The 16,611-nt window shown below is 47.0% G+C and overlaps 4 protein-coding genes across 4 annotated transcripts; 2 read left to right on the top strand and 2 right to left on the bottom strand.

The window, feature by feature from the left end:
• Positions 1–2,490: 2,490 nt before the first annotated feature.
• BGW36DRAFT_302289 (protein-tyrosine phosphatase 2) lies at positions 2,491–3,897 on the top strand (the record flags this gene model as incomplete). The annotated part of the gene is made up of 3 exons (XM_046211767.1): positions 2,491–2,662; positions 2,723–2,988; positions 3,049–3,897. The coding sequence occupies 3 exons, from the start codon at positions 2,491–2,493 to the stop codon at positions 3,895–3,897; spliced, it is 1,287 nt and encodes a 428-aa protein (XP_046068565.1).
• A 572-nt stretch (positions 3,898–4,469) lies between these two features.
• Positions 4,470–6,039, bottom strand: BGW36DRAFT_384984 (putative VanZ domain protein). Its single transcript, XM_046216865.1, has 2 exons — positions 5,638–6,039; positions 4,470–5,538 (listed from the first exon to the last, which is right to left on the bottom strand). The coding sequence occupies exons 1-2, from the start codon at positions 5,660–5,662 to the stop codon at positions 4,952–4,954; spliced, it is 612 nt and encodes a 203-aa protein (XP_046068564.1). The 5' UTR covers positions 5,663–6,039; the 3' UTR covers positions 4,470–4,951.
• A 260-nt stretch (positions 6,040–6,299) lies between these two features.
• Positions 6,300–9,990, top strand: BGW36DRAFT_301736 (transcriptional activator spt7; the record flags this gene model as incomplete). The annotated part of the gene is made up of 3 exons (XM_046211718.1): positions 6,300–7,383; positions 7,437–9,258; positions 9,318–9,990. The coding sequence occupies 3 exons, from the start codon at positions 6,300–6,302 to the stop codon at positions 9,988–9,990; spliced, it is 3,579 nt and encodes a 1,192-aa protein (XP_046068563.1).
• Positions 9,991–11,622: 1,632 nt separating this feature from the next.
• BGW36DRAFT_399508 (putative eukaryotic translation initiation factor eIF-2C4) lies at positions 11,623–14,518 on the bottom strand (the record flags this gene model as incomplete). The annotated part of the gene is made up of 7 exons (XM_046218529.1): positions 11,623–11,867; positions 11,916–12,654; positions 12,676–12,726; positions 12,769–13,758; positions 13,823–14,165; positions 14,217–14,344; positions 14,399–14,518. 7 exons carry the CDS (start codon positions 14,516–14,518, stop codon positions 11,623–11,625), a joined length of 2,616 nt encoding a protein of 871 aa, XP_046068562.1.
• Positions 14,519–16,611: the final 2,093 nt, after the last annotated feature.

The raw sequence follows: 16,611 nt of genomic DNA, 5'->3' as shown, positions 1-16,611 counted from the left end.
TATTGATTATGTCGTCTCGGCAGTGACAGAGCACTATAGTTACAGGTGGGGGAGGGGCCAGGGATGCTGACTGATTCACATACAGTGACGGAACAATCGGCAGTTGTTCATGTAATGGAGGCTGCAGATACTGTACATACATATGATATAGTGCATACTGATGACATGGTAGGCATGAACGGCTTCTATTCTGGGCATCGACAGTGCTACAGTGTTGTGGCAAACTATATTTCCAATTTTCCATAGACGAAAGGTCTAGCAATAATAATAATTACTAACTAATAGTCGTTCTGAGGGAGCTTCAGAGTTTTACTTGCGGAGCATGTCGCACCCCACAGGGCCAGGCCGTCACAACGTTCCTTTTGGCATCTGACACATGCTAAGGATCATTTGCAATCATAGTAAGTTGATTACACCTTCCAAACGTGGTTACTTAATGTCCTGGTCAACGGTATCTGTTGCTTTGATATACTTATAACCAGACCTCGTAATAATCAGGACAAGCAGTGGAATAGATCGTTGATAAAGACTCTTATTACTCTCGTTACTAACCCTCATGTATATGCGTGCGCTTCGCAAATCAAAACCCGGCCACTCAATGTGAAGTTCCATAAAACAGCCGGGTTAAGCGGAATGAAGCGTTGACTTGTTCTTTGGATGGAATGGGGGGGTCACTGAGAGTAACCGCTGAAGCCTAATTTAGACTCGGTCTCGTTTAGTCTATTTACAGGACTTCCCAGTGACGAGAGGTTTGTACAATCAACTCCAGGCATGTAAAATTATGGGCACAAGGAAATCCAGGTGGCTTGCTGATATATTCGATTTGTTATTCACATTAGCTTCGCTTCCGAGGCTCGTCCTTGAGTTGATCCTTTATCTGCTCTTTAAAAAGCCGCAAGAAATGTCTTATCCCAGCTGTGCACCATAGATGTTAGTATAGTGCCCAGCATATATCGAAAACAGGCAAGGTGCGTTACGAACAAGTCTCTTCAATATTTGTCCCTCCCATTTCTTCGGGTGGCACCCCGTGTCTTACACGTTCGACCCTCCGATGAACACCCCGAACGATATGATGAAAAGTCGGGCTGCGAAGAAGCTACCCGGGTGATATCAGAAACGAGAGCCACAGTGGCATAAGATGTCGCACTTACGCGATTGATTGCCCAAACCTTATGGTGATTTGTTAGTGTTGGCTGATGCGAGATGACCAAGCTACTCACTTCCAGAACGCGAGTCCACCACATCTTAGCTCATCGATCACAGCTATTTAGACTTTGTCATATATTATCATGTTGACTCCAGTCGACCAGCGACCCGATGTGGCAGAGAAGGACTGTTGCCAGATCTTCCGTGTGTCGATGTAAAGAGAGAAAGAAGCTGCGGCGATATTTCTTGGCACACGGCCGCCACGGAGCAAGGCGGTAGCCTTATAACGCTGGCAGAAATGATGAGTAGAAAGAAACATAGATCAGCTAATCATTACTATGCATTATCGACCAAGCAATAAATACTCGATCTCAATAATAGTAATGAAATATTGAAGATACATCCCTATTTGACGGCGAACGGACGTATCATGGGCGTCTTGTTCACAGACATAGGGTCCGTCCCAACCAAGTATCTAATAAGGAGTGTAATCGGTCTAATCGATGTGAAAAGCAGCCTTCTATACAGTTTAGAGTTGATAAGGAGAAAACAGCTCGATCCTTTGGGCGTGAAAGCATAATTATAATATCAGATAGGTGCTGCCATGGATCCACTTGCCTAGTCTTTACGGCATCTACGGCTGTGTCCGCAGTCGCCTTTGAAGTAATGACTCCGCCTCCAGTCCATTATTTTTTTCATTTGTGATATTTTCTTCAGCTTCTTCGTCAGGCAGTGATTAAAACAAACGCCTGCATCGTCATCACCCACAAAGGGGCTTTTTTCAGCAGCGCAATCCTTTTTCTTCCTCCCGACTCCCGGACTGCGGGCCGTCCTAGGACGTCTTTGGAGGTATTTTTTTGAGTTGAGCGGCATCGCCTCACCCAATACTAATAGCCAACGAGGCAGTTGATAGGCAGATCCTGGACGATAGGCGCTACATTCTGGGAACGCCTGGCCAGGGTTTGCTCGCAGTAACTCGTCCCTCCTGTCCGCGTGCCCAGGCCGCAATTCAGTAGTAGCACCCCTCCGTGGCCGACTGCGGCCCCTCCATTAGCAACAGCCGGAATCCTGGACGCACACAAATCGACCAGCAGCTCTCACAGCTGCCCGGATCTTTCGTCGCTTCAGATTTCGTTGCCGGTGCGCGGTCCTCCAAGCCCAATCTCGCCCATCCCACCCGGCGATTTGTCCGAGACTGAGATAATCTCTCGAGCGTCGTCCCCAGAGACCACACGTCGTCACGGCCGGTCGCAAAGGATCTCTGCCACCGGCGCAAGAGCGTCCAGAAAGGCCCGTAGCGTGCTGGGACGATTTCACGCCCTTCGGCACATTGCAGCCAAGAAAATGGCCCAGTCGCCCATCCGCATTGACACTAATTTTCATGGGACAAAACGGGGGTTACCGCATGATGGGAGTGATGGCATGGATTATTTGACCGTGCCCGACCAGCATCAGGTACAAGACAGGTCCGCGATTCTGGAACAACTACCATCATTTTTAAACCTCTCGTTCGCAGGTTAGACCGATCACCAGACTGAACGAGACGCACAAGTGACTGATATCTGTTCGATTCTAGAAACACGGAAAAAATTCGAAGATCTCGAATGGCTTCAGCGATCGCGCATAGCAGAGGGTCAGATGTCGAAAGATCCTGCCCATCGCTGGGCGCTAGATTCAGATCCAGAAGTCAAAGCACGTAACCGATATTTCAACGTTCAAGCTTGGGCAAATTCCCGCATTCGTCTGAGGGTGCCACAAGGCGAATGCGACTTCATCAATGCATCACCTATCGTCTTGAAGGATTCTCAAACCGGGATGGAGACAAGATATATTGCTACTCAGGTATAGGGTTCCATGATTTTGTTCTACCGTTTGTGCTACCATGCTAACTCTGATATCCAGGGCCCGAAGGATGGAATTCATTTGTCGCATTTCTGGAATATGGTGTTTCACGAAAGTCTTGAAGTCTCGGTAATCGTCATGTTGACACAGACAATTGAGGCTGGGAAGGAAAAGTGTGCGCAGTATTTCCCTCTGGATCTAGATGATCCTGTGATGGAATTATTTTCGGAAGCCGACGATCCGAGCACTAGCGACGATGACTCGCAAGATGAAGACAACCTTCAGGTTTATGGAACAATTACACTACTCGAATCTCAATTTGATGCTTCGTGCCGATCTGAAGTTCGAAAGCTGGAGCTGAAAATCGGCGCTGAAAGCAAGATTGTCTGGCACTTTTTGTTCGCTGGATGGGCGGATTATTCGAAGCCAGAAGGGGAAGATCGTGAAGCACTCCTTCACCTTCTTCATGAGACAGCCGCAAAATCCTCCCCTGAAAATCCTCGCGTTGTTCATTGCAGCGCAGGCGTTGGTCGGACAGGTACTTTCATTGCTCTTGACCACCTTCTACGCGAACTCGACTCCGGCGAGCTATTGAGCTTCGTCGACTCTACGGAAGACCCCGTTTTTGACATAGTCAACCAGCTACGTGAGCAACGGATGATGATGGTCTATAATGAGATGCAACTACACTTCATCTATGAGGTTCTTCGTGAACAAAGCATTATCAAACTCGGCGGTTCTCTTGATGAAGATTTTCCTTCTGAGCTCCGATCCCCCAAAGTCGCACGACTGTCTGGTGAAGAAAACTTCACAGCTTCCTCTAAGCCCGAACTGGAGCCTATGTCTGATCATAGAACACCATCAGCTACGAGTCCCATTGACAACCCAAGTGTTTCAGACAATGAGTAATGTACATTTTTTTTAGACTGTCTTTTTTAAGTCTCTTGATTTCGTGCCATGCAGAATGGATAGATTGGTTTGGCTTGCCCTTGGTTTCACCCTTTTTCATACCCGGGTTGGTGCATTTTAGCATAAGGTTGATGATTATTTACGAACTTGCATTCTTTCTTTTCTGTCCCCCCATCGTATTTTTATCTTTTCAAGGCATTATTTTGTGTCTTCTTTTTGCATTGTAAAATGGCATTTTTTAAAATTGCTTGTTAAGTTTTATTTTGGAGCACAGCGTACGTTGCAGCGGGGGTGGCTTATGTCTATTCTTCGATGCTTTACGATTCCATGAAAATTACTCTTGTTTGTATGCATTATATCCCAATTTGTGAGTACTCATCTCTCTCTCCCTATCTCTCCCCTTTTTGGCCAGGAAACCACTCTTCGTCACTTTTTCAGCCAGGGCATGTTTCCCCATTTGCACCACTTCACATGGTTTTTTATGTCACTCTGTATATTACTTCTGAGTAGTAGATATATCGGCTCCCGCATCCTGGACCAATTATACAAAAGGTGCTTGAATATATAACAAAGCAAGAGATTGAGTCGTAGATGGGATGGAGTAGAGGTATATCAACTTCTGACTCGGAATATCTCTGTATGACGAAGTTCATAAATTTTCAAAAGGACGTAGTACATATGCAGCTCTCCAGTTTACATGTTACCTTTGTTCTAACCAAGACCTAATTAGTCTGGCCCTCCTTTTATATCAATTGATATGCGTATTTAAAAAGGTTCAATGTTGTAGCCAGCTTCAGCGTAATGTTCAACAGCAGAGTTACATATGTAGAGTTATATGGCAGGACATATTATCCTTCAATGTTGAATACCAGAATCTTCAGACTTCACCATGCGGGAAATAGTCATCTTGTTAGTGAGGAAACAAATAATAGTTGATGACTAGATAACGTTCCCAACAAAAACCTAAATCACACGACGCCCGAGAGTGTCGAAAAAGTAATAATAAAAGAGCTAGTAGGATAAACATAACACTCGTTTCCATCCAGCAATTCATTCAGTCATTCCTCGTCTTTGAAGCATCATGTTCATTAGTCTCTTCAGCTGGACCGGGGCCGTCCTCTGTATCCCAACTATCGACAGCATTTTCATCCCAATTGTCGACTTCTTGTTCAAGAGAAGTCACACCGGTTTCCTGGGGACCGATACCATGATTCTCATTGCCACTCAAGCCCAATTCAATGTCATCTTCAGCGCCACCACCGTCTGTGAGAGCTCCAATGCGAGCCTTGCGGCGTCTCTCCATCATGCGTCTATGGTACCAGCCGCACAGGCCGATAGCGCCGAGGCTGCCAACGACATTGGCGACAATATCGAAAGGATCGAATATTCGACCATTTGGAAGAATGGCTTGGAGTATTTCGGATCCGACGCCAAGCAGAAGCGTGCATACTAACAGACTGATTTGAAGAGCTCGTCGGCGAGACGTATCGGGGATCCAGTAGAACACAAGCGACAGCAAGAAGAAAGTCACGAGATGCAGGAACTTGTCGCTAGGCTGTAAGTTGGTCGGAATCGAGCCCAAGGAGCTGTGAGGTAATAGCCCCATATATCCCGACAAGAAGAGGAGCAGCACGAAGGCGCCTGTATTGTGTGACAAACATTAGAAAGAATAGGCTATTTAATAGAGCGTGTATTGTTCGAGGGTAGAGCTATTAGATACATAAATACTGGACAGCTCACCTAGAAAATAGAAGCGAATTCGCATGGTGCCTGCAGTCGTGATAATGTTCTTAAAATCGACGAGCGACTGAGCGAGCGCACAGGTATAGTTCTAGCCAGGAGTTCTCGAGCACCAGTTGAACAGGCAGGCCGATCGCCTGTTGTGACGTGACCACTGCTTGGATAGAGAGAATCAGTGGTTGCGCAGTTTGCCCAGCTGAATATCTCTAGTGTAGACGACAGCAGGCATCACAACGCAATTTAAATATCATCGAAGGTCGAGGTGGCGCGGCATGGGACAAGAGACAGAAAGTACATGGAAGAGCGTGAGAATTGACGTTCTCTAGCTTGAGGTTATGGAGTAAGAAGCTAGCTCCGCAAGCTAAAGACGGGAGCGGAAGTGAGGAAGGCCTGAGGACTGCGCAGGTGGTTTGCGGAGGCTGCCCGACTAGACGGAGTCTCTTGACCTCCATCGCTCACAACCACCAAAAAGAGCCGCACGTCAGCCATCAACCACGTCCTTGTTTTATCGTTTTTAGGCCCCAAATTATCACCACAATATTCCTCGCATCTCGTGTTTCCGCTGGACACCCTTTTTTCGCGCCCTGAAATCCTCTTTGCGGCGCTGGACCGGCTGCGCAGAATAAGCGTCCCCCTCGACGGGGTTTATTCAGCGCGCGGCCATGTCCGTCGGTCAAAATCAGGCCTGGCTGCCCCCAGGCCACCTTCGACCACCAGACGACCACCAGTCAGATGCACGCGGTGTCAATGGAGTCTCGAGATTTTCTTCTGGTGCTCGAACGCCTCAAATGCGACTAGTTTCCACAAGTGAGCATGGTTCCCAGGCCGGAAATCTGATATCCGACGCCGAAGCCGCCGCGGAGGAAGACCCTCGCATTACACTTTTTCGGGATCTCTACAATCGCAGCGAATCCAAGATAAATGCGCTATTCAGCACCAATGGAGATGTATCTGCGCCTTCTGTGGCCGATGCCATGGAAATGGAGGCGCCGGAAGCTGCCCCGGCGCGTTCTGAGAACCTTGAGCGGCCTCCTAAGAAAGCTGCGCGGAAGATTGACGACGATGACTACGACGAGTATGACGACGATGAAGGAAGCGAGGAGCAAGATGAAACCAACGCATCTCCTTTGAAAGCGAAATCCGCCATTGCTGCTGTTCGTGATGCATCGCCTGCTCAACGGCCGACAACCGCCACGAACACCCCCATCGAAGGTGCCAAAGAACCAAAGAAGGATACGTTAGAGGGAATACGAAAGAAACTGGAGGAGGGTAAAAAGGCGACTGAAGAAGCTGCGCGTCGAAGTTTCCAGACGATGTTCTACACTTTGGAAAATGATCACGACGCAATGAAAGAGCAAGAACGACTTGAAGAATCGGAAAGATTGGTAGAAGCTGAAATGTCAGGTCAGGGTGTCAACAGCTCCGGGGCCAATGCAAATGCTAGCACGAATGGCTACGGTTCGTTGAGCAACGCGAACCTCGGCGCGTCCAGTTTGACTCTGAAGAATCTTATTGCTCGCATTGATATGAAACGTACAATGGTTCAGGCGTCTGATGCGGAACTTCGTAGCTTGATGAGTGAAGTTCGCAAGAACCGGAGCAAGTGGGCAAACGAGGACAAGGTCGGGCAGGAGGAACTCTATGAAGCAGCAGAGAAGGTTTTGAGCGAGTTGAAGGCAATGACTGAGCACTCGTCATTTTTTCTATCAAGAGTTAATAAACGTGAGGCTCCGGATTACTATACTAGTAAGTTTACCTGCCTGCTATCTAATTTTCATGTTAAAACTAACACCCGGAAGTTATCAAACATCCTATGGATTTGGGAAGTATGACAAAAAAGCTGAAGACTCTACAGTACAAGTCAAAGCAAGAATTTGTCGATGACCTCAATTTGATTTGGGCCAATTGTTTGAAATACAACGCAGCCCCGGAGCATTTTCTACGCAAACATGCATTGTACATGAGAAAAGAAACCGAGAAGCTTGTTCCTTTGATCCCCGATATTACCATTAGGGACCGTGCGGAGGTGGAAGCAGAAGAACGACGACTCCAGTTGGCTGAAATGGATGGTGCAGAAGAAAGTGATGATGAGCCTATCATGTCCTCAAGGGGTAGAAAGGCACCTGGAAAATCATCTATGAAAGGAACTGCCCCAAGTCGGCAGACTCCAACTGGCTCTGAAGGCCCCTCGGGGCTCAGTGGTTCGCAACCGAAAAATTCAGTAGGTCCAGATGCGGACTTGCCAGCAGAAGGAAGTCAAAATGGCCTCTCGACTCCGCCACCAGGGACACTTACACCACTCGGCGCAAACGGGATCGGGGTAGCTGGCTCTGGCAGTCAAGTTGACTCTATGGACATTGAAGGCTTCCCCCCTGTCAACTCAGTTACAGGTGGCTTGTCTGCAATAGGGTTCGATTATGACGACCCTGAGTATCAAGTATGGAAACAGGTCACCAAGAAAGACAGAGCTCTGATTGCAGCGGAGAGACACAAGCTTTTCAAGGGAGATAAACTGAATGCCGATGAACCAGCTTTGCTTCGTACAAAAACAGGAATGCAACGATGGTTGAAAAATCAGAAACAGGCGGGCCCCGAGTCTGATAAAACCGCCGAGTCCAATACGGAAACCTCTCAAGCAGGACTTGCCGAAGGCATTGAAGAAGAGGAAGAAGATAAAGTTATTCCTGACTATTACGATGTCATGTCAGGTATTCCAGACATCCCCCCGCATTTGGTATGGCAGGAGGATTCTCAAGGTAACGTTGTCGATAACTCCGAGGAGTTCTTGCACATTCTTCCTAAAGGCTCCTTTACTCAACCTGATAGCAAATTGTCGAAGAGAATGGATGCCAATATGCGACAGATGCAGGAAACTCGGAAAATTTGCTCCAAGGTCGGCATCGTGAAACAAATGCAAATTCAAAGTCAAATGTATCAAAACCAATTTCAAAAGTATCAACCTGAGCCATTCATCGAACAAGATGTGTCGACACATGTCATGAATGATGATGGTCCCGTGATTAGTCCTTGGGTTTCGAAAGCAGCCCTCCAACGATCGGTTGCAAAAGTGCTGTATCATACGGGATTTGAGGAATACCAACCATCTGCTCTTGATGCTGTTACCGATATTGCCTCTGAATTTTTCACGAAGATCTGTGAAACCCTGAAAGGGTACATGGAAAGTCCAAAAATTCCAATTCATGACGCCGCGGAGGTGACCACTTCGAGCGCTACACAGTACAAAATGCCCTACACTCAACAAGAAATGATTTTACATACGCTCTCGCTGATGGGGACTGATGTAGAATCTCTTGAATCATATGTGAAGGATGATATTGAGCGTCTTGGAACTAAACTTGGTGTCATCCATGATCGTATGCGAGCTCACTTTACCGAACTGCTTCGCCCTGCTCTCCACGATACTGGCGGTGATGGTTCTCACGCATTCAATGATGGCAGCGAGCAATTTGTAGGAGGGGATTTTGCTGAGGATATTGACGAGGACTTCTTTGGCTTCAAGGAAATGGGTTTGGATAAAGAATTTGGTCTTGCAAGCCTAAGTGTTCCGTTTCATCTTCTTCAAAATCGCATGTTCAATGCGCATCAGTCGCAGAACACAAGGTGCGTTACCCTAAATCTCTGACTGCGTAATGATGTACAATGTGCTAACTTTGACCTAGTACTTCGCAAACTACAAATACTCTTTTCCCACCACCTGTTCCATATCCACGTGTTACAGTTGACTCGTTGCAATCTCATATCGGCTTGGTACGGAATTTCTTCATGCAGAAATTGCAGGCCCATGGAGATGAGCCTCTAGTAGAGGATCTCGAATTACCGTTGAAACAACGCCCTTCACGGCCAAAGCTCCCAGCATCAGGAAAGATCATACCACCAAATAACACGTCTATCCATATAAGTCCTCAGAAGCGTCCTCTCCCACCCTCACTAGCACAAGCATCCAGTAAAGCTGGCGGTACTTCAGAACCGAGCAAGAAGAAGGCCAAAAAGAACAACGGCACCAATGCCGATGCTTCTTCATCCATGGGACCCCCTGGTGGTGGTGATTTGTTTGGTACTTCAACCACCGATGGAAAGTCGTCAATGGACGGCAAAGCTGCCGATAAATCAAATGCAAATCCAATTGCTGGCAACGACACAGACGCTACGGTTAATGGAGGTCATACAGGGGTTTCTGATCTCGGCGGAGAGGGCAGTAGTGTTTTGCCTGGTGATGTTGATTCACAGCAGAATAAAGCCAATGGTGTGGCCATGTCGACTTCAAACGCAGAGAATTCTGGAAACCAAGGCGCCGGCATGATGAGTCCTGAGAGCATTAATGGCCAAGCTTAAACACAACCTTCTTGTTCTTGATGCACATTGGCGCCGATGGTTTGAAATACCACAAGTTGGAGAGACCGTAACATGTCTGCTCTCACTATGTTTCGTTTTCAATTTTGTCTTTAATAATCATTACCAAGAAAATGGCGGCGCACATTCGGTGAAACCGGCTATCTTTCAGGTGGGGGTTGTTTTTTCGATTGTTGGTTCTGCTCATTCATAACAAACCAACCATCACATAGGGTGACAGTTGTGTCTCTCTCGCTCGGTCAACTTGAGACACTGTATTCTACCGAATTATGTTTTCTGTTTGTTTTCCTCTTTCTTTTCTAAGTTGTTCCTTTCTCATTTTTTCCCCTCTGCATCAATGCATTATACCTCATCATCTATGGCATTACTTTCTATTCGCTTGTTTTATTATTTTCTTTCCTCTTGCCTTTAGTTGTTCCTTTCCCTCGGGGTTTTTGCGGGCCACTAGGATTGGGGGTGATGTGTACATACATACATGCATGATTCTAGAAAACGATGTCATGTCAACAATTTTCGCTCGGCGGATTATGGTAGATCTATTAGCATCTGCTTTGAAGTCTAGTTCTAGTCAATTTAATGAAGAGGTGGCTTTATGTTATTCTACAACGCTTGCTTAACTACCATTCGCAAACATTGACTCTTGGCAAAGAGTCACTATAGTTAATCAAGTATTTCATTCTTAAGCCGCCTAACCACCATATCCTCCCTGCTCAATCTCGCAGTTGGCAAGGAATGATTCCAGCTCAATCTTCCCATAGAGTGACCATTTACGTCGGCAAACAAAACACTAGACCACTATACGTAGCCATAGCATCAAAACAACACTAAACTGACCTTTGCACAATTGTCAACTTTTGCAGGCTGCTAAGATAACAGTCATCCCGAGACATCAATTGATGGTCTCACTCGTACTAGGTCGATTTCAACACTCATCCTTTATATTTCTTCCTTCTTAGACAATCTTCTTCGTTTTACCTCATTCGATTGGACTTAGACGACCTATGGAATGCCACATCGAGGGAGTAAGAACTAGCGATATGCGTCTGTCATGGCATCGCGTCGAAACTTCAAGCACTAGATCACATCCTAGCCTGAGTAATTTGCCGCTGTTTGTAGAATTTGATGCCGTAGATGACAATCTGCTTCATACCGTATAAAACACAAGATATCGGCATGGTGTTGGTTTTGCAGAGGGGGATAAGAATTACTCAATCTTTGTGAATATGGGACATTCTGTCAGTGTAGTCAGATCATGTATTTTATGTCGGTATCTGAAGTCCTGATGATTTCCTGCTAGGCAATTCAAGTGCTGCCTGAATTCTTACATAGAGGCCAATGTCGCTACAGTTTGAAGCCAAAGAAATTTTATGGTAGGAACAGTTGATTTGATTTCTAGAAGCTATTCTGGTTGATAAAGTACTAAACTGCAAATTTCAGGCATCGATACCACCAGGGATTGTTAGAGCTTCAAATCAAGTTCGAAGCAATCGATCGACCTGGCGGTTATCATCAATGAAGAACACATGGCTGAAAAAAAGAAAGAAACAAATCATTGATCAGAGCTCTCATATTTCTCTTGGGTATCCGCCATTCTTTCTATTCTCATAATGAAAGCTAGACGAACCACATCTCCAGGTGATTGCGAGTTTCGTTCTGTACCATCTTTAGCAAACGTGGTGGTGTATCGTCGACACCTTCCATCTTGCTCAATGCATTTGGGTTCGAAGATCCCGAACCAGTCTTCTCGGTATGTTTATCTAACTTGATGTATGCGCCACTCGTAGGACCTTGCTCTTCTGAAACACTCTCATGTGGACGTGCACGGTTCGAGATGAGATGCGCGTAATAAATTGCTGGAACTGGAACTAGTTAGTATGTATGCTTAATGATAGATAGTATTTACTTACATAGCGAGACTGAGGTAGTGGAACGGACATATTGATAGGAGTGATTGTATATCATGTTCTGCAAGTGAGTGGCAGAATGTCCGATTTCATCCCGAATAACATGGTAATGGACCGGCTGAGAAGTACCCTGAAGAGCGACGTGTGCAATAAGAAGGAAGTCCCAAGTGTGTGGGCTTGTGATATCACGTTCAATTAAAGTACCTGGAAGCGGATTGCCATTTCTATCAGCGGCCGATTTGTCAGTCGGTTTCGGCACAGCACGGAGATGGTGTCGCTTATTCGCGATGACTACCGTGACCTTGGGCGGCAATTTGTCGCCGCTTCCATGATGAATTACATCCTTGATCATTGGAACTTCCTTAGCGAGAACCTGGGCGAACTGGCCGGTAGACACGCCATCTCGGAAGTAATAAACGTTTTGTGGGCGACGGCCTTGACCGACTGTCTTCGTCCATTGATCAACAAGAGGCACCAACATTTCCTTCATATTTTGCTCGTCGATAATCTCCACACGTCTCAATCCAGTTTCACATCTGCCCATGTATTTAGCACCAACCTTGTCAGCTGACACTGAAATAGCCGTCAGAGAAGGAGCAAGACTTCCAGGAGACGCATGAGAGACGTCTGCGCCAATAATGATAGAACCAGGTTTAATCTGTGCTTCTTTGAACTTGGGAACGGCCTTGCAAGTAACACCTCCCAATTTGGCATTAACCTTCATGGAAACATTGGACATGTACTGGGGGTTCATTTTAGCGACTTGAGCACACTGAACCACTTGAGATGGCACACCAAAACGACAGTCACAGTTCTTTTTGATTCGAGTGTAGGTCCAAGAATCTCGGTTTGGTACCATGATAATAAGTAGTTGGGGGCGTTGTTTGAAATGGTTCCCGGTACCCTCAAACAAACGCTGGATAGCCATTGCAGTGTCTCCGGTAAGCTCCGTGACGAACGGGGATGACTTGACCTTTCCACCGTGACCCATATATTGGTTCTTGAATCCTTCGGCCCATTTCTCAGCTTCGGTCTTTGTAAGAGCGTTGCGACCCTGTTTGAAGACACCAACGCCCCAGGAGCTTAAGGGGAACCGGTTCGTTTCGATGAACTTTTTGCCACGAAGGTCCCAGCGTCCCTGAGTCTGTGGATCAATCTTCGCGTTGGCGAATTGTATATCTGGAGCTGGCAGAAGGCGCGCCTTGGTGATGATTGGGGCGTCAGAGATTTTCATTCCGAAATGTTTTAGAACGGGATCACCAGCATGATCGAGTCTCGTTTTTGCTTTAGCGATGTCACCAAACCTAATCTCTGGTTTACGCACAGCAATTCTCAGCATGTCCGCAGTTTGTCGTTCATCGAGCTTGTGATTGTATCGCTGCAGAGGTGCGACTTCAAGGCACTCCATCGGATAAAGAACTCCCTTCTTGGTCATTTCCACAACGGGCAACTCTGGACAATGCAACACCTGGTTGTACTTCTCCTTGAAGAAGGCTGCAACTGAAATGGTCCTTTCCTTGCCGCTAGCCGCATCCTTCAGTGGGAAAGTAGCCTTATGGGCATTGGCCGTACTGACTTGGTAGATGTGAAAAGAGCGCGTGACAATGCATCCTGGATGCATAGGTCTCACTTCCAAGTGTCTCATTTTGCTCCAGATGTATTTGTGAGCCGGGCTGTACTCATACCCTTCCCATGGATTTTTAGGATTATTGAGTCGGGGTTTGAGGGCTTTCGCGGTTTTTTGCCAGTCAAATAAGCTCAGAAAAGTGTCGGCGTGACTGGAGAGACTCGCCTGCCTCCAAAAAACACATAGAACGCTATCGACGTTCACGATAAGACGACCATTCTTTTTCGAATAGTTAGCAGATTTTCTCGAGAAGGTGTGAGAGACAAGTAATATTATGACTCACAATAGCAGCTCGAATAGCCTGATAATATCCTTTGAGAACATTCAGGTTGTTGTGGAGATTGCCACCATCTTCCTTCTCGTTGTAGAACGCACGTTTGATAGGGGTATGCTTGGTTGATGGAACTTCGCGCATAAGGTGATCTAGGAAGTTTACGGCTTCTAGAACGCTCTCATCGAAACTATATTTCTTCTGCAACCAGCTTTCGAGAACTTGCAGGTTGATAACTTTCGACTTGCGGACCATCAGGCGGAAAGCGCTAGTTTTGTCCCTAGCCAGTTCCTTTTTCGTATAGTCACCCAGTTGCACCAAATTTCCGCTGGGATCATCATAGCTGTTGTCAGACCTAGTCAATCAGTTAGCAGCATACATGAAGTAGATAAAGATGGACCATTACCAAGCAAGTTTGGCCCCATCGTAAATCATCTGCCTGAATTTCGATTTACGAATATCGGAAGCCCAAACCAATTTCCGGGCAGTAGAGGTCACGGTGGCACTCTCGTTTCCGGCCTTCACAATAGTGACCTGTTGCGTAGTTATCAGCATATAGCTAGTAGCTTCCGGGAAAGAGAAACTCACGTCATACTGATAGATCTTCTTGGTTGGGAACTGGGATATTTGATAGCAATTTGTCTTCAGCTCGACTTCTTTGCCATTTTCGTTAAAACCTGGACGTGCGACACTGGTGCCGTGGTCCATGTACTGATAGAAAAGCTCGTTAGCTCTGTCCCCCGATGTCAGGCGGTCCTTGGAATTTGGGCCAATGTAATAGGGATCCTCGACATTGCCAGAAGCACGAAGAGCAACTGGTCCCGAATTATCCGGACGCTCTTTTTCCTTCTCATTGGGGTCTGTCTTGGGAGCAAGGCGTTCACCAAAGGCATTCACTGGCACCACATTGACCGTCCTAGGATCTCCGACCCATTTGTAGTCGGGATCACCAGGCCGAAGCTTGATCTTTTCCACGGCCTTGTTATACATGGCAGTGCTCCGGAGTTGACACCAGATTTTCTGGGAAGAATGTGCTCAGGGGTACAGGAAGCGATGGGGACCATGCAGTGGGCAAAGAAATGGCTTTCAATAGTAGGGCAGACAGGGCTGAGATATGTGTAGAAATAAATAGCTGGGGGTGAAGAAGCCAGGAATTCGAAGAAGGAGAAGAGATCAGGGATGGAGAAGTTGGTAGGGAGAGCGGAGAGGCAACAAGTAGGAAGATATGCGTATGCCAGCAGATAGCCGATCCCACGAGGCCAGAGATGCGGTATCCCAGCCTCCCCAACACCGCATTCCCCACCAGAACAAAGGGAACGAGCCGGATATAATATTACTGGGAAATCGGGAAGCTGCATTTGAGAGGGCCAGGCGTCTCAAGCAGGGAACGCGGGGCCCTGATCTTTGTTGGTGATTGAGAGAGGTGATTGAGATCGGTCATGGGGATGAGCGGCGACGAGCAGCGTAAACAATATGAAAACGCCGCCTATTCTATGGGCTGGTAGAAAGAAAGCTAGAGATGACTTACCACGTCTAGGTCGAGGTTTGGATACGGATTGGGCGCAGGGCGCGGGTCCCGGGCGGGATCGCCTTGCAAGGCCATTTTGGCAGATAGGTGGTTGATGGTGTGTATGATTGTGGGTCAATTGGGAGGTTAACAGAAGAGCGGTAGGATAGTATAGAGATAGGTGAAGGCGGTGTAGCACAGAGCGAGTCAGAGGGAGAGATAAAGGAGAAGGTAAAGGAGGAGAGCGGTGGGAGAGAGGAGGAGTGAGTGGCTGGGTGAGTGGTTATTTGTTTGTTTGTTGGGAGGGAAGCAGGGAAGGAAGGAGTGGGTGGTGGGCAGAGGGAAGGAGCGGAGGGACGAGGTGAGCTGTCAGATGGCAGCGGGCAGGTGCAGAGGAAGGGGCAGGGCACGCAAGCAGAGCGCAAACAAAGATAGAGCAGCCCAGCGGTGGCCAGAAGAGACTTACCGAGTAGAAGTGAGAGCACACTGGGTGCTGAGGTGAGGGTTGGGTGAGTGGAGATTCGAGCCGAGTGTTGTGTTTACCTGAGGTTGGGCGAGGGTGAGTGGTGACGAGCTGAGGTGGGAGTCGAAGAGGGAGAGGAAGTGGAAGATGTAAACAAGAGAGAGAGCCAGAAGCAATAAGCTATTTTAGGAGAAAAGAAGCACCAGGAGCTGAGATATCAGAGGTACCACTGGTTACTGGCTGTAATTGTGAATGCACTACTACCTTGACGAGTTAACACCATTCCAAGGCTTTACTGCAGAAGATCAATTTTAAAACTATCATGCGGAAATACAGCAACCCAGCCGTAGAGATCCAGTGTTGTCAGAGATACAAATTCTCAATGGTAGAACCGTCACCTAAGCAAAAGCTTGTTCAGCTTCAAGTGTTAAAAGCGCGGCCTCAACATCCAGAGAGTGACATTGAAATCTAGAGTGACTTTAGCCACACGATCCAGGGCAATAGAAGGTAAATTTTGATCATTTTGATAACCGTCCCGAGAAGCAGCCGGCATTTATTTCAGACTTCAGATCTGCCAGTGGAATAGTCACGCTTGACAGTGGCAACGATGCAAAGTCGCCATTCCATGACCGTTTCGACACCCTTGAGAAAGTTTGCGTAGCCATGTTTCATCTGCGAGGTCTGAAAAGAACCAACGCTAGGGCTGGATGAGCTGATTTCGAAAAGAGCCATTGTCTTCCTTGTGAGATTGTTCAAAGCAAAGGGAAGGGACTGACAACTTTTTTTGGCGAAAGAGACATAATGATTCCTTGGGTTATATCTACCCCCATT

Source organism: Talaromyces proteolyticus, assembly GCF_021365285.1.
Source record: "Talaromyces proteolyticus strain PMI_201 chromosome Unknown BGW36scaffold_10, whole genome shotgun sequence".
In the NCBI taxonomy this organism is placed as follows: Eukaryota; Fungi; Ascomycota; class Eurotiomycetes; order Eurotiales; family Trichocomaceae; genus Talaromyces; species Talaromyces proteolyticus.
The sequence above is the reverse complement of the archived record's forward strand: the minus strand, read 5'-3'. Positions and strand labels throughout refer to the sequence as shown.